Below are 18,380 nucleotides of genomic sequence, written 5' to 3'. Positions count from 1 at the left end.
TACAGAATTCTAGCTTGGTGGTCCTTTTCTCTCAACACTTTAAATATTTCACTCCATTCTTTTTTTGCTTGCATGTTTTCTGAAGAAAAGTTGAATTTAGTTCTTTTCTTTGTTCCTCTATAAATAAGGTGTTTTTTTCCCCTCTGGCTTCTTTCAAGATTTTTTCTTTATCTCTGATTTTCTGTAGTTTGAATATGATATACCTACATGTAGTTTTTTGGCATTTATCCTGCTTGGTGTTCTGTGAACTTCCTGGACCTGTGGTTTAGTTTTTGACATTAATTTGGGGAAGTTCTGAGTCATTATTGTTTCAAATATTTTTGTTCCTTTCTCTCTTTCTTCTCCTTCTGGTATTTCCATTAGTGGTATACTATACCTTTTGTAATTGTCCCACAGTTCTTGGATATTCTGGGGGGTTTTTTTGTTTAGTCTTTTTCTCTTTGTTTTTTGGTTTGGAGGTTTCTGTTGTCATAGCCTCAAGCTCACAGGTTTTTTTCCTAGCCATGTTCAGTCTGCTGTGCCCATCATAGCCATTCTTCATTTCTGTTAAAGTGTTGTTGTTGTTTTTTATCTCTTGCATTTCTTTTTTAATTTTATTAAAATTTCATTCTCTCTGCTTACACTATCTGTTCTTGCATGTTTTCTACTTTTTCCATTAGAGCTCTTAGCATATTATTCATAGTTGTTTTAAATTCCTAGACTGATAATCCCAACATTTCTGGCATATCTGACTCTGGTTCTGATGCTTGCTTAATCTCTTCATACTGTGTTTTGTGCCTTTTAGTGTACCTTGTAATTTTTTTTTAAAGATTTTTTTTTTTTGACATGGACCATTTTTAAAGTCTTTATTGAATTTGTTACAATATTGCTTCTGTTTTATGTTTTGGTTTTTTGGCCACGAGGCATATGGGATCTTAGCTCCCTCACCAGGGATCGAACCTTTACCCCCTGCATTGGAAGGCGAAGTCTTAACCACTGGACCACCAGGGAATTCCCTACTTTGTGATTTTTTGTTGAAAGGTGGGCATGATATACTGGATAAAAGAAACTGATAATTAGGCCTTTAGTGGTGTAAGCTCTGGGGAAAAGGGAAGTGTTCTACTGTTCTATAATTAAGTCTCAGTCTTTTATTGAGACTGTGCCCTTGAGCAGTGAACTTCACAAGTGCTTCTCAGATTCTTCTCCCCCTTAGGTGCAACAGTACACTTGTGTGGGCTGGAGTTGAGTATTCTCCTTTCTTTGAGCAGTTAGGTTCTAATAAAAAACCCAGTAGGTTAGGTTCTGGTAAAATAGTTTCTCTTGAAGGAGGCCTTGTTAAGAAAAACAGAATGTTCTGTAATATTATGAAATTGTGGTTTCCCACATCTTCCTGCTGGATGCACCAGAGGGTATTTCTGTGTACTTCACTGTGAGATGAACTGTAATTGAGCTCCTGGAGGTAATACTTACAAAAGTGTGGGGACCTCTCTATGAATGACCTCACTGGGAGGTTTTTACTCTCAGACTTGACCACACTGAGCCTCCAGCAATTTGTTGGTTACAGTTTCGATTTCCCTACCCTCGCTCAAGTTGCTATGGAAGTTTCTGATCATGTGTTTCTGCTCCAATAAGTTGTGATTCTGTCTCTCTCTCCACTTGTGGTGGCAATGATTTGCCTGTGACTTCATTTTCTGAAGGATCTAAGAAGAGTTTTGATTTTCAGTTTGCTCAGCTTTTCACTTGTTGTTAAGATAGAGTGATGACACCCAAATTCCTTATATGCTGGACCAGAAACTAGAAGTCTTGTTTTTCAATTTTTTGGTCCCTTTGCCTGGCACATTGCCTAGCTTACTATATGTTAAATGCATGAATGAATGAATGGATTATACCTACTTCTAGGTCATATGATTGATTACAGTAGGAATTGATTCTTAAAATGTTATTCTGAGCAACTCTCTTAAGGATGTAATTTCTACTGCTTTGCCCTTAGAACCTTTAACAACATCTTGCAAACTGTAACAAGATGCCCCCCAAAAAACTTCTTGCATGGTGATTAAGAAGTAGGCTCAAGTTTAGTATGGATCTTCCTTGACTTATGATGGGGTTATGTCCTGTTGAACCCATCATAAGTTGAAAATATTAAGTCAAAAATGCATTTAATACACTTAATCTACTAAACATCATAGCTTAGCCTGGCCTACCTTAAACAAGCTCAGAACACTTACGTTAGCCTACAGTTGGGCAAAGTTGTCTTACACAAAGCCTATTTTATAATAAAGTGTTGAATATCTCATGTAATTTATTGAATATTATACTGAGTGAAAACAGAATGGTTGTATGGTTATGGAAAGGTTGTGAGTGTATCAGTTGTTTACCCTCATAATCGCATGGCTGACTGGGAGCTGCAGCTCACTGCTGCTATCCAGCATCATGAAAGAGTATCGTACCACATATCACTAGCCCAGGAAAAGATCAAAATTCAAAATTCAAAGTACAGTTTCTACTGAATGCATATTGCTTTCGCATCATTGTAAAGTCAGAAAATTGTAAGTCAAACCATCTTAACTCAGGGACCATCTGTATATTATTTCTATTATCCAAAAATCCTGCAAGCTTAACTGTGGTCTAATTCATCTTCTTAAAAGAGAGAGAGAAAACATTGGAAAAGGACTTAAATGGGCGTTTCTTGTTTAATTTTTAATGAATTTCGGTGTTCTTGGTTCTATGGTGTGTCTGAGTCCATTCAGGCTGCTATAACAAAATATCATAGGCTTTGTGACTTATAAACAACAGAAATTTATTTCTTACAATTCTAGAGTCTGGGAAGTCCAAGATCATGGCACCACAGGTTCAGTGTCTGATGAGAGCCCACTTCATCATAGGTGTCTGTCTTCTCACTGTAACCTCACATGGCGGAAGGGACAAGGAATTTCTCTGGGGCCTCTTTTATAAGGGCACTAATCCCATTCATGAAGGCTCCACCCTCATGACCAAATCACCTCCCAATGGCCCTACCTCCTAATACTGTCACAGTGAGGGTTAGGATTTCAACATATGAATTTAGGAGAGACACAAATATTCAGCCTATAGCATGGTGAGAAGATGAAAAAATCAATATTTTGTGCAGAAAAATGATTCAATCTTCATATTAAAACACTTTGTTCATAGAAATTACTTTAGTGAAGAGATGTCCTATTACTTTCTGGGCTCTTAATTTAGGCCTTTACTTCACAAAACCTGTGCTTTAAAATTTTATTTTCAATGCATGAGAAATGTAGCAAGTATTTCATAACTTTAACTTAAAAACAGTAACTTAAAAAAAAACTTATTTTTCTTTTCAGTCTCAAATAGTTTTTTCTTAAAAGCTTTTGATTTTTGCCTAAATTTTTAACATCACCTTCCCCTAACTAGAATATCTCTTCCTTTTTTTCGTTTTCTCTTTCCTCTCAAAATACAGGCTGTGATTTTAATTTGGAGCTAAGTCTTTCATGATAAACCTAGATTTAACAAAATGCCTCAGATGATATATTGTATATATTACAGTACTGGACAGTCCTCTGATTAAATAGATATTGCATCAGACTTCAAGGTCTGTTCTTTTGGGTGAGCTTATCTGCTTTCTCCATTTGTAGTCTCTTTAAAATACTAAGATGCCACAAACAATTTCACACAATATCAGGGGCTCAGATCATAGCAGCATAAGTGCCTAGTATCTATTTGATTTGTTAAACACATATGGAATTCTGTCTTATACTGGTTTTATAAGGAGCATAGTCTCAAGAACTTATTATGTTAGGAATTATGTTTTATTAATAATAAACAGATTAATAATCAACATATAAAAGTTACAATTATAACTCTGGGGATCCAAATTTCATTTGATTTGGCATCTTGATTTCTGGAGACTAAAGGAGGTGAAAAATAATTACAACAGGTTTCAATCTGTTGCAGTATTAAAATGGCGAATAAGACACTCTGAAAAGAATGTACTGAGACTGTTCTAGTCATGGTACAATGCAATTACAGCTAGCACCAAACTCAACACTGTTTAACTTTCCACATAACATTGTGATTTATCTTGATCCAAAGTTCTCAAAGAGGAGGTACACTGAAGTTACTAGAAAACATTGACTTGGAATTAAGATCTATCTTAAAAGCTTATTTGCGGGAAGTACTCTGGCCTTATTCAACAGATCACTGAGAAGCCTGGAAAAACAAATCCTGGAAAAGAATTATTATGTGCCAATTATATAAACAACAGAAGACTTTGTTATGTATGAACCAATTAGATTCCGCGCTGTTGAAAACCGTGTATGACATAATGCAATGCCAGCAGTTCAACAATATAAGGAAACCAGAGTGATAGCTAAAAACTTGAAAGCTAAAGATTTACAAATTGCGTCTTAATCCAGTTTTATCCCAACATAAAACCTGTGTTCTCTAAACATTCAATGTTTGCTTCTTAAGGAAAAGGAATGTAGTCATTTATCCTAATCATTAGAATCCTGGCTAATGATTTAAGAGTCTGAAACTCAAGGAACTTTTCATCAAAAGTGCTTGATATGACTTTAGAGCAGATCACTTTCTGCTCTTGAATTTGCCTTCGCTTCTCTTTCCTCATGCCTCATCTACACAGGGCATACTCAGATTGCTTATACAAAGCCTTACTGTTGTGTTTGGAAAATCATGATGTATGGTGAATGTGTTTGTACAACATGGGCTCATTCAGAAATAGAAGTGTGCATATGAAATTCCACAAGATTTTTAAATTAAGAGTTGATCTGGTAATTGACCAAAATTGACTATATCAATTTATTTATTAGATCTACTAAATAAGTTTATTCATTCATCTGCCCTCCCTCCCTTCCTTCCTTCCTTCTTTCCTTCCTTCCTTACTTCCTTCCATCTATCTACCCACCTGCTCACCCACCTATCTGTCTGTCCATCCATCTATTCATCCTTCCATCTGACTGTCTCTCAGTCAATCCAAATAAGTTTTTATTGAGTATTTATGTGAGCCAACCACTATGCCAGGTGCTGAGAATTCAGTGGAAAACAAGATAGATTACCCTGACCTTTTTGAACTTATATTCTTTGGGTGAATACAAGCAATAATCAAGGAAAGAATAAATAAAATAATTACCAATTGTGATTAGTAGTATGAAGAACCTCAACAGAGTGTTATGTATAACATGTTGTTTATCTGATTTTCTCAGTTGTCTCAGAAAACAAACGTGTGAAAGTCCCATTATAGGGCTCTTATGATAGACAGAAAGACAATTGTGTCACTTTTGTTTATCAGCTTACCTAAAGGCCTAGTTTACTACCAGGTTCCTAATCAGTATTCAATAAGTTATTATTATTGTGGGTTTCTGTACGCTCTCAAGCATTTATTGTGGTCTGTAACTAGTTCCGGTTTAGAAACTGTTACTAGTCTGTAATAAGTATAGAAATTGAGAGTAAGCATTTCAAAATTCATTTTTATTTTCTACTTTTTAAAGTACTGGTGGTGGATTGGAAACTAAAACACAAAGCAAAACTGTCCTTTACCACAAATAGTGTAAAAAGCACGATTTACAAGACCATTTGTTCAGCTCTCTTGTAAAAAGGCCAAATGATAAAAAAGAAATAGCAATAATGTAAGGGGAAAGAAAGAAACATTCAGTGCCACTAAAGGTTGAGCAGTTTATTCAGGGTTTAGTTAATGACTGCAGAAATGTTCTGTCCCACTCACAGCATCTTCCTCTAAGAGCTGGGTCTGAGCTGGCATCAGAACACAGAGTCAGCTCCCTGTGGGGCACATGAGGCACCTGTCCTCTCCTTGCAGTACACAGCCTTCTCACTTCCATGCTGTGTTCTTATGGTCTTTAAGGAACAAGAATAGTTTTTTCTTTTCCTTAATATCCCTTTTGCTTCCTAAAATTCTCTTCTTGCCAGTCAGAATGGATATAAGAAGTTGATTTGACAACTGTCCACGTGCTTATCCACTGAGGAGTGGCAAGGCCCAACCTGCCTTCCGTGAGAATGTGAACTTATTCTTTATTTTAGGCCTAAACTTGATGCTCGCTTATTTTATTATGGCAGTATCTAAATATTAGAACTGTTGCAGATTTATTAATTTTCAAACTCATATTCATGTTTGGAACTAGATCAAGCTATAGGTCTCTGCTTCTGGCTTGAGCCCATTCTCAAAAATTATGTGCATTAAGACACTCTATCTTTGTTTTCTTCGATGCAAAATGGGCATTTTCAACCTTTTTGCCGTTCGTAAAGGTCAGTGATAAATGAACCCAGCATCAGGGGTCCAATCCGTTATGGCCAGTTTCTATATTGTCTTCCAGGGTTGCTCTGTTCCAGATCAATTTTGGTCAGAATTTGAAGTGTGCAAAAAGGTTTGAATGAATAAGTGAAACTTCCCCTGGTGATGATTTAAAAAACAAACAAAACAACAACAGCAACAAGAAAACGGTTCCACTGGGGTTTTTTATTAACGTTTAATACCAGATTACATTTATGGTATTGTATCTATCTGTCACACGAGTAATTCCATCACTTATGTTCTAGGTGGGCCTCTTGGGAAGAACTGGATCAGGGAAGAGCACTTTGTTATTGGCTTTTTTGAGACTGCTGAACACCAAAGGAGAAATCCAAATAGATGGTGTGTCTTGGGATTCAGTAACTTTGCAACAGTGGAGGAAAGCCTTTGGAGTCGTACCACAGGTAAGCCAGAAAGACTTAGCTAGTAAAAAAAATGACTAAGTACATTTTTCCCTTTATTTGACACTTGCACTCAAATTCACATTTCCCTGCAAAATATATTCCCTATGTATCGCTGTCTTTTTTTTTCTGCAATGCAGCCTTTTCATACGGAGAAAAACTACTTCTAGAAGTTTGGAATTCTCTGACATACAGTTATTGAACTATTAATAGTTTTGATAGCTTTTTCCAGAAGACATAAACCACAGCAGGAGCATGGGGCTTTTGTTTTTATCAATTTTTTTTTTTCTGCTTCACTGGTCTGAGCTCCAAGTTAGCAATCACAGCAGGTTGAGAAATGCTTTGCAAGATATAAAAGATGCTGCTGAAATAACAAACACTTGGAAGCATGAAGTAGTGGAATTGAAAATAAAAAGTGTAATGATTGGTTTTTTTTGTTCTTTGAATAGAATGAACCATGTCAGAGTAATCTGTAGCTTTTTTTTTTTTTTAATGTCACTCTTTTATTTGCGTCACGAAGGATCTTCAGCCTCACTGGCTTAGTATATTCTATCTGTGTTATTGGGCAAGAGGACTTTTAAATTATGAGAGAAATAGCAACAGTTCCATTTTTAAATGATCTTAATGGAAACCAAGGAATGTCTTTACTGGGACCAAATCTGAAAGGCATGGGCTGTATATCTACTGGTGTTTGTTCTCATCTCTATGGATATAGTTGCTGTTTTAATATCTTTGTTCCCCTTGTACTAATGGGCACTGAATCCTTTCTACTACCATGGTCCTAACAATTCTCTACTTTTAACACAAAATTAAAATGCCAGGAGCATCTCCAGGTAGATGCTACAGGCTGCAAATCTAGCCTGAGAAAACAGCTTGTATTTCTTGATAGATTACCTCTGTGGAACATTTGCTCCTTTCATCTAATGGGGCACTAAATATTGTAACTGCTAGACTGATGCTTTTAATTCATTTATCTAAACTTTGTCATGTTGCCAGAAGCTTCATCAAAAGCTTTTTCAAAAGTTCAGCTTTGGTAGAACTTTTGAAAAACAGTATTGTTTCTTCAGAAAGAAAAAAGGGATTGTCAGAGGGTCTGAAGATAAAGAAACACTGGGAATACAAGTATCCCAAGGTGACAGCATTAGGCAAGATAACAATATTGAAGAGCATGGGATAGAATTTGGTTTTCTGAGAAGCATTGCCTTCAGTTGACTCTGTTTTCTGATCCCATTTTAAACTACAGTAGTGAAACTTTTGTTCTTTTTTGTTGTTTTTGTTTATACAAATTTGCCCATTAGAATAAGCAAAGCTCTAAGAAATAATTTCAGTTTCATTGAGAATCCTTTAGTTTATCTGCCATGTGATGAATAGATTTTTGTTTTATTGTATGTTCTATTTAGGAACCCAAATATGCAAAACGTAGAGGAAAACCAAGTGGGCTAGAATTATGAAAATTCTTTATCTTGTCTCTCTGCCAACATGAATCTTCCAAACTTGCCTTTTCCCTCTTCTATGGCATCAAGTTTTTTATAAACTAAACAAGAAATACTTTGAGCTACGCCTTTAAAACTGTGTAATCATGCTAACAAAAATGCTTCTCATTGTACATGTTTATGACCCTGGTTTCTGGGACTGTCTTCCGGTATCACAAGGATGTCTGTAGACAGAAGGTACTATTTCTTGTACAGTGACATCTTGAGAACGTTAAGTGAATGCCCAAGAAAGAGAGAAAGAGGGTAAACTCCTCAGACCTTTATAACATCCAAACCAAGAGTTGCTTTTATTTTCCCAACTTTCCTTTGAAAGTTCAAATTAAGTAATTTTTTTCCTTTCCTGGAGTTTGATCTTTAAAAAGCAGAAAGAAGAAATTAAAAATCCAGGAACTATTTTTGTTTGCTTTTCCATCTTTTTTTTTCCCTTCCATCTTTCTGACCTTACAAGAGGTTCCCCCAAGACCTCTGACATTGAGATAACAGAGATCTCTAGGTCAATTAGTCACTTGTTTTCAGACACATGAAACAGGCACTTTGAACAAGAAACTTCCCTCTCCCTCATAGTGATCCCGAGACGTCAGCTGTGGAATCACAAGATGTCATTAGTTTCGGCAAATTCTTGCAGTGTGTGTGTGTGTGTGTGTGTGTGTGTGTTTGTGTGTTCTTCCCTCCTGCAGCTAGAAAGCAATCTTAGAGAAGGTACCAGCGTGGAAAACAGGTCATTGTGTACATTTCAAGGTGGAGCCTTCTTTAATTTGATCTACTTTACCTCTAAGCTCTGAGAGCGTGGAGAAGACAGCGAGGCCTATAGTCAGCGTCCCATTGGCTTAGGCAGTTGAACACCAAGACTTAAAATTGTTCATTCGCCTTGAATCTTGTTAATCACTTAATTCATGAAAAACAGAAAAATAAGTTTAAATTTATTTTAAAGCCTCAATCACAAATGTGAAAGGCTGCAAACTATAATTGGGGAATGACTAGGCCTATTCCTGTAATAAGACTTTATGATCTGAAAATAATCCACACCTGCATACGACTTCCACCAGAGCTGGAGCGTCTTTTGCTATCAGGGATATCAGATAAGGCCAAATCATGTATCTGTAGAGCTGAACAACGAAACTGTGAGTGCAGCAGTTCACATTCAACTTCACAATAATTAACAATTTAATAATTAGTTATTAAACTACTTCCATATGCTTTAAATGATAATAAGTACCATAGGTTCCATACTTATGTAAAAGATACTGAGGTCCCAATCCCACCCATGAGCTTTCGGTGGGAACTCATTGCCTTAAGTCAGAGATCAGAGGAAGAAGCCAAGATGATAAATTAAGCATAGGTAATTAAGTATAGTGATGGAGTGCCGTGGGTAATGATGAGCAAGAATCCAGCTCCAAGCTCTGTCATTGCTACCTTCACCACAGAACTGTAGCCTTCCTTCTTTTACTCCCACTGCTGTGCTTTTCTCACCTTATTCTTTGGAATTCTCTATTACATGTTGCACACAGATTAAACTTTTTACAGTAGCATTCCAGCTCTGTGATTTGCCAAGTCAAAAACCTTCTAGGACACCCCTTTCTTCACTGAATAACATCCAGATTCTTCCATTTGTGGTTTAGGTCCCTGATAATCTGGTCCCAACCCAACCTGCCCAGTCAGATCCACCACTCTTCATACCTGGGCACCTTTAAGTTTCAGTCAAGCTGGACTTACTGTGCCGTGAGATATACCTCACTTTTCTCGCTCATTTCCTCTGTCCGCGCACTTCCTCTGTCTGAGATGATCTTCCTTCACTGGAGTCACTTTGGCATCTCCGATGTTAAACTCTGCCAGATGGCCTTTTCTGACTCCCTCCCTTTCCCTGTTAACCCTGACTCTAACCCCAGCTCTCCACTCCCACATCCCAATCCCAGATGGGATCTAGAACTTTGTTTACAAATTTCTCCTGGTACTTCTCTGTGTCTTGTATTGGAATTATCTGTGTATTTGTTTAATTTCCACTCAGTATTATAAACACTTTGTAGACATTACTAGTTAAGGAAGCAAGACGTAAAGACAAAATCATCAACAATCAAAGAAATCTAGCAAGAAGAATAGAGTAGCAATGCTAAATTAAACATAGATTTTTTTCCCCTTACTGATTTTTCTATCTCTTATATAGCACATACAGTAAGTTACATGGTAGGAATTCAAGATGTATATTTTTCTGCTGAGTCACTAAATGCTTGCTCTCTTTTACAAGAGGCTGTGGTTCTACGAGTGTCTGGGTTTTCTTGCCGTATAACCTTATGCAATTTATTTAATTTCTCTGAGCCTCAATTTCCTTGTCCGTAAAACATGTATAATGGTAGTAACTACTTCATTGGGGTTTTATGAGGATTAAATGAGTAAAGGAATAAATAACTCGAAGTACTTAAACTACTCCCTGGCCTGTAGCAATTACAACACACTGTGTTATGCTGGTTGTTACTATTTTTTAGAGTTCCTTGAGGATAGAGAAGCATGTCTCTTTCATCTTTGTATTGGATTGGAAATGAACAAATGAGTATTGACAGTTTCACAAAGAAGATGATGATGAAGGTGGGCCTTAAAGGGTCGTAAAATGTGTAGGTTTTAGAAGGGTTGGGGGCAGGGAGTTGTGGAGAGGATATTCCAGGATCCTAGACACGGATATTGTAAACAGCTACAGAGGTGGAACTAGAAAGAGCTGTGGGGGCAAAATGGGCAGAGGAGGCCGCCTGTTAGGGAGCGTTAGGAGAAAGAGGGAAAGACTTCACTAGTACTAAAGTGGTCAAGGAGTGGGTTGAGTCTTCTTGAGCTGGGAGGAGGGTGGTAAAAGGGCAGCCGAAGAACATACTGCGGCTGGCTGTGTGTGGACAGTGGAGCAGGCAGGATGGGAAGCAGGGAGATGGGCTCAGACACTCTCTAGCTGTGATGTGGTAAAAGCCTGGACTAAAGTGCAGAGGACAGTGGGCATTGGGTGTGGAGTGCCGAATTCAAGGGAGAAAAGAAAAATAACTAGTATGGACATTAGTGCAACACAATTGTACTATTTCTGAGCCTAACCATTTGAAATTTGTGATAATTTGGCCAGATCTGAAAATCATTTTTTAATGCTATTTCTGAAAAAGTGTGTATTAAAACGTAGTGTAAAAGGTTGTGAAACATTAAATGACTTTACAGAAACAATAATCTGAACACGTTACATGCAGTCATTTACATACAAATAAATGATATGTACATCAAAATTTTAAAGTTATTCTCAAGTTGTTATCAACCTTAAACATTTTTGACTAATAAAATTCACCTTGTTTTTGTTCCTAGATGTTCCTAAAAGCAAAGCAGCATTTATTTTTAGACATTCTGTAATCCAACCTTAGGATCTCGATTTGTTCATATTGGATGAATTTTTATTGTACAAATTCAATGTATAATACAGTTTTGCAAACATTGCCAAAAGGCAAGATCACAGACACTTTGATGCTTATAAACATTTGAGCCACATTTTAATAAAACTGTACATTGTATGTGTATATATATACATATTGTGTATATATGTGTGTATATATATTTTTTTCCCCCCTTCTGAGCCAAAACAAAACAACACTATATACTTAAGGAGTCATTCCTCCCACTTGTTTAATTTATACTACACTCAATAACCACAGAAGACAGATGCTTTTTTGTTTTTCATCTGACCTCCAGGGCTAAAGCATAATGCCTGTTGCTGTGATGCGTGGCCAGCCCTGAACGCCCCACACAGGCTCAGCCATCGCCACTGAGCTGAGCGGTTGAGGAGTCAGCTTCAGGGAAGAGATGAGTCAGGTGGCGAACAATGGTGCTCTCTTTGTTCTTCCTTGAGCCCCAAGAACTGTTCTTTGTAGCGTACATACATGATGACATTACATAAATATCAAATATTTGCACATCCTAATTTTCCTACCGGTGAACAGTTTCTTGAAAGAGAGGTAGAAGATCATTGTGATATATAATTTCCAGTGTATTTTTTGTTGCACAATCGGACTGTGCCTCCTTGGCCAAACCATATAACTTCTTAGGACCCTGGCTGTTTCATCCGTACACCAGGAAAAGGACATAGGTGACCTCCAAGGACCTCTCAGCTTTAGAGATGAGTTTGTAGAAACACTGTTTCCAATAGTATAGAAAACAATGGGACACCCACTGGCACCCCTCAAAGCAAATGAGTGCCAGGTACTATTTGTCAGACAAGAATGGAATGTTTGATTAATTGTATGAAACTGAATTTTAACTGAACCAGTTTGTTCACTTAATTTTTCTTTAAAGTTAAAATTAAAGTATTATTTTAATGCTAGACAATAAACTGTAAACAAAAGACCTATAGAATTTCTGAATGGTATCAAATCCACTACATCTAAAACTTTTGGATGTCTAGTTTCAACAAAAACTTTCTTCCTTTGTAATTTTGAATATATATCTATTTTAAATAAGAGTAATATATAGTATATTGCCATACATTTATTATGTATAAATTATCAGGCTACTGTGAAAAAAGTTAGGCATACCATTTCTCAAGCAATTATAAACATCAAAGTTTTAATGCGCTGTTAGTACTATTCATTTAAACACTCTGGGTTGTGGTAGCTATTCTTTCAAAAGGAAGAAAAATAGTATGTGCTGAACTGTGGCTATGATGTTTCATAGTTTTTACTTCTTATGTTCACATCAGCCCATTTATTTATTCAGGCAGTGTTTACTGAGCATATACTATGTAAAGCCTGTGTGCTAATGACAGGGTACACAGCAAAGTTATGGTCTAGGAGAGGAGATAGACATTAAAAACAAAATGCTCATAAATGCATATGTAATTTTAATATTCACTATAAGCCGTATCCTACTGGACGACCTTATTCCGTGTTAAGAGTCAAGAGAGATTCTCTGAGGAAGTGACATTGAACTTGAGACCTGAAGGATGTAGTTGGCCATAGGAAGAAGGTAGGGGATGAGATTCCCAGGCAGGGAGGATAGAATGTGTGAAGTGAACTGAGGAAGTAAAAGAAACCCAGGTGGCTGGAGGCTGGAGTAAAAAAGGGAGTGGAGTAGCCAAGGGCACTAAATGAGACGGGCGAAGTGGAAGCAGCTGCATCGTGCAGGGTCTGTAGGCCATCTTAAGGGTTTTACATTTTGCTCTGAATGTAATGGAAGGCCACTGTCAGTTTTTTTAAAGGTTAATGACATGATGCAACTTACACTTGTGGTGATTGCTTTGGTTGCTAAATGAGAGTGGGCTGGGAGGGAGGCAAGAGTGAAAGGAAGGAAACCAATGAGGAGGTTCTTAGAGTGTTCAGAGAAAGATACTGGTGGCTTGAACTATGTCGTGGCCGTAGAGATAGAGAAACAAATGGATTTGAGATATATTGGGGAAAACAATCCACAGGACTGATGATTGGTTCCTTTTAGGAGGATCAGGAAGAAAGATAAGTCATGGATGACTCCAAAGTTTGTGGATTGATAAAACGAAGGTGCCATCTATCAAAATGGGAAAGCCCAAAGTTAGAGCAGATTTGAGAAGAAAGGTAGCATCTCCCCATTTTACAATAACACTAAGGCTCAAAGAGATTGGGTTCCTGTTCACAGGTATACCTACCAGGCCAGAGCTGCATTGCCACAGCACCTTAACAAGGCACCTTGCCTTTATAACTTCTGTGTCTGCTTTGATGTTATGACACCTTTGGCCTCTACACAGTCCTCCAGAATAATGGCCTTTTCCATTTGGCCAAAGTAAAATTTCCTATTGTGCTCTTCCATTGGCTGTGTTAAGTCTCTTTGAAAGTTACAAGGTCACTGTAACCCATATAAAAGCCTTCAAGTCAGGTCCTGAATAGGAACAGGAAGCTAAAATCTCCACTCCCAGTGCAGGAACTGAGCCTGTGACCAGAGGGCTGGATAGCAGTGCTTGGATTATGACCATGCTGCCGAGCACTGATGGGCTCTTTATGGACCCAGTGGGCGGCACCTGCTCAACCTTTCATCTTTCTTGCGCTCCAGATAGGAATAAAAACTGGTCTGCCCAGGACTTGAGGCATTTTGCTATGGTTATGAGGAGCACAGGTTTGGAGACAAACACTCTTAGGTTTGAATTCCAGCTCTATAACTACTAGCTAAGTAACCCTGGGCAAGTCACTTAACTTCTCCCAGCTGTGATTTCTTCACGTACAATAAGATCTATTTCATTAGGCTGATATGAAGATAAAAAGAGATAACACATGTAAAGAGCCTTACCTGGCACATGGTAAGCCTGCCATAGACCGGAGCTCTGTGTTCTGGCCTCTGAGTTCCCGGTGGAGATAACTTTAGTGACTGAGGTAGTACATTGGCTTATACTTGGTAAACCCTCACAGTTGTTATTTCCTATGTTTCTCAATAATGCTAGAAGCTTTTATATAAAGAAACATAATATTAAAAGAAAACGTGAAAAACAGTAAATGGCAAAATTCCATTGGCAAGCCTTTGAACTTTAGATACTAAATAAACCTAATTGCTTCAATAATACATTGGCATTCTCGGAGCCACTTCTTATTTAATTCTCTTTATCAGAATCTCCTGATAGCACACTTTGTCTGCTCTCTTTAGCTTATTTGGACATTACTTTCATTTACTTGGAAGCTTGGAGGAGGATGTCCAAATATATCCATCATCTCTTATGAGTCATATATTTGTCTCTTATATTCACTTTTTAAAAAAATTTTTATTTATTTATTTATTTTTGGCTGTGTTGGGCCTTCGTTTCTGTGCGAGGGCTTTCTCCGGTTGCGGCAAGCGGGGGCCACTCTTCATCGCACTGCGCGGGCCTCTCACTATCGCGGCCTCTCTTGTTGCGGAGCACAGGCTCCAGACACGCAGGCTCAGTAATTGTGGCTCACGGGCCTAGTTGCTCCGCGGCATGTGGGATCCTCCCAGACCAGGGCTCGAACCTGTGTCCCCTGCATTAGCAGGCAGATTCTCAACCACTGCGCCACCAGGGAAGCCCTTATATTCACTTCTGTAAAGCAATGGAAGCATCCCTTAGGAATGTGATTTGATGCAGATTAAGAAATACCAGCATAAGTCTTGTTGCCTTCTCCAGAGGGTTCCTGTGATATCTGGCCACAACTTTGTTCTTTAAGCCATAAATTATGCCCCGGGGAATGAGGTTTCTAATGTGACTCTCCTTGAACTTGGCTGCCATGGTGAGGATACTCTCCTTCTGCCTGAGAGGCACAGACACCATTCATCTGGGGCTGACTTACCTTGTGCAGTTCCTCACAGACCAGTTGGGCACTGAGCATTCTCTCTTAGTCTAAGGCAATTAGTGAAAACTAAAGCTTCAAAGAATTTAGTTCTCAATTCTCCTGACTGGATGTTATTAACCAAAGGCAAAAGAAAAATGGTAAAGAAAAAAATGTTCTGAATGTTACGTCAAAAGTATTTTTCAGTTCACCCATGTGTACAGAGAGAGAGAGAGAACTAAATATTATTTTTATTGTTGCATCAGCATTTCCCAGTGAGACAGTGATTTTCTTTAAAAAAATTTTTTTATTCATATAGGCAGACCTAAGTAGACAGTGATGTAGCAAGTAGGGGTGATAGTTGTGCAATGCTCCTTACAGGAAATTTGATTGTCATTTTGCCACCTCAGCAGGATCCAGCTCGTCTGCCTCCCTTCCCTTCTGTGACATGCACTCAGTTAAACAAATATTTGATTTTCGTTCTTTCACTGATTTCTAAGTCGTGACACTCTCCTGTGTCTGTCTGGTTGTATAAGTAGAAGTGTGCCTTGGTTTATAGACCATATGAACATATGTGTTTGAGTGTCTGTAAATTCATAGAGTTTCAGAATCCCTGAGGAAGCTAGGATCATAAAAGAAATCCAAGGAAAATACATGAACAAAATAGGAATTTCTTCTAACAAGTTAATTATAACTCATAAACTTATAATTTTTAACTTTAATTTTATATTATATTTGTTCATAGTAAGGAATATTACTAGGAATAAAAAAAATTTAATTTCCCACAACTTATAGTGATCTCAATTTCTTTATTCTAAGGACATTGTGATTAGATAAGTGTTAACAAGAGACTTCAAATGTAGCTGTAATATTTTATTTCTTAAAAAAGATACAAAGCAAATATGATAAAAATTTAAGAAAACTGGATGGTAAGTGCATGGATGTTTGTTGTGCTATTTTTTAAAATATTTTTTTCTGTGTGGAATATTTCACAATAAAATGAGGGAAATATACAAAGTTGTTTAGGTTATTCATGCTTTCCTCTTTTTTTATTGCTATAGAAAGTATTCATCTTTAATGGAACATTTAGAAAAAACTTGGATCCTTATGGGCAGTGGAGTGATCAAGAAATATGGAAAGTTGCTGATGAGGTAAGTATGCTCACTGAATTAATTTTGAAAAAGGTTGCTCATAACACACGAGTGGTTATCACAGCTGAGAGAATTTTATACACTTTGTGCATGTATGTGCATGTGTGTGTGGATAACTTTAAAATGGAAAATTCTGATATACCTCAAGCACCAAGTTTTCTGGATTAGACCTAGCCCTTTCCTCAGTAGTAAGTCTCCAACTATCAGCCCCCAGAGATAGTATACTTCGGCCTTCTTCCCAAATGCGCATCACTGAGACATGAACTAGGAGAGACCCAGACACCTACAGCACACCAGGATCATTCCCGACACAGAGGCACATCTGTCCACACCTTCTCATCTACTCCCTGTCTGGGTTCTGAAACTTTCCCAGCACAAGAAGGAGGCTTTGGTTTGACATGATATACTTCTCTGGGAAGTATAGGTTTAGCACAAAAGGTTAATGATCATCCTAGAACACCTGCAGATGGCTACAATCTTCTCTGGAAGTCACCAGAAATCAACTGCCTTCAGAGGCTTTGGCTATGAGCACCTCCAGCCAAAATACCACATGACCTAGATGTGGCAGACTCTATTCCTTGAGGTCATTAGGACACCATAGGAAATACATGGATTAAAATGGATCTAAATTCCTAAATAATACCCTGTATTTACCCACCAGGTGGTTCATTATAACTGAAGGCATTATATGGAGGAATTTAGGGTTGGGGGAGAACTAGAGTGGGATTCTTCGTTCCCTTAACAGACACCCTAGGTGTTAACTGATAATTCTTGAAATACAGGCATTATATTTAAGAAAAGGAGAACATAAATTGTTCCAGTTTACTAAACTTGAGGTTTATGTCCAAAGCTCTGGATGGTGGCAGAGTACAATTATGGGACCTAAGAACGTTGAGATGCAAAGGTCTTCTCAGGGAACAGCTTTATTCCATTATCTCTGACATATTTGGTCCTTGTTGTAAAGCCCAATTCTGTTTATCCCAAATGTTCTTTCCTTTGCTTCCTCCCTTCAGAGTGGATCTTGCCAGAAGCTTTGAAATGCCTGTGAGTGTTAAACACTTACCCATTGAGTGTCTAACCTTAACATGCCCCTAATAAAATGCACTTAGATTAACCGTCTTCATTATCAAAGTTTCCTTATTACCGAACAAACAGGGGTTTTAAAGAAAACATTAACTAAATTGCAAGTGACACATTTTAAGGTCTTTGATGTGACTTCAGAGAATGAACTATAGGAACACAATGTGGTGGGAGAGAAACTTTGAAAGGAAGACATTAGACTTTATAAAATCTGCAAGTATTGCCAAGTCACAATAAAGTTTACAGGAAATCAGGATCATAAAAATAATCTAAAATTTTAGAAGACATGGTTAAGATTTTAAATGCCAATATATGCAGAAATTTTACCTGTTTAGATTTTTATTTGATCAACTCATACTTAGGTGTATCTTTTTACTGATCCTTTTAAAAATAATTTGCTGTTCAAAAACAGAGATGGGCTGCTGTCCTTACAGTAATGTCATGTGTTTGAGTAGTAGTGATAAATTTTTGTTGAGGAGGCCTGAGAATGGAGTACAGACAAAAAAGCAACATCCCAGAGAAGCAGAAAAGGCATTGGTTTACAAGTTGTGGGGTCTGGACTTTAGTCCTATATGATTGATCATATACTTTGCCCAAACAGGACCATTTGGGGAGGGGTCAATTTCTCACCTGGACAGGATAATGGGACAAAAGGTGTAAACCAGGATTGGCCAGGGCCAACTGGGATTGAATTTCATTTCGTCTAGTCCTCT

General features: G+C 37.7%; 1 protein-coding gene across 3 annotated transcripts in view; it reads left to right on the top strand.

Annotated features, from left to right (window-relative positions):
• The window catches only part of CFTR (CF transmembrane conductance regulator), a 195,072-nt gene that overhangs the window by 163,229 nt on the left and 13,463 nt on the right, over positions 1-18,380 (top strand). For all 3 annotated transcript variants that reach the window (XM_036864463.1, XM_036864464.1, XM_036864462.1), the window contains 2 exons: positions 6,544-6,699; positions 16,498-16,587. In XM_036864463.1, coding sequence (XP_036720358.1) covers positions 6,544-6,699; positions 16,498-16,587 — 246 coding nt within the window. The remainder of the gene's footprint in view (positions 1-6,543; positions 6,700-16,497; positions 16,588-18,380) is intronic.

Source organism: Balaenoptera musculus, chromosome 9 (assembly GCF_009873245.2).
Source record: "Balaenoptera musculus isolate JJ_BM4_2016_0621 chromosome 9, mBalMus1.pri.v3, whole genome shotgun sequence".
In the NCBI taxonomy this organism is placed as follows: Eukaryota; Metazoa; Chordata; class Mammalia; order Artiodactyla; family Balaenopteridae; genus Balaenoptera; species Balaenoptera musculus.
Note: the sequence above shows the minus strand (reverse complement) of the source record. Positions and strands in the feature narration are given on the sequence as shown.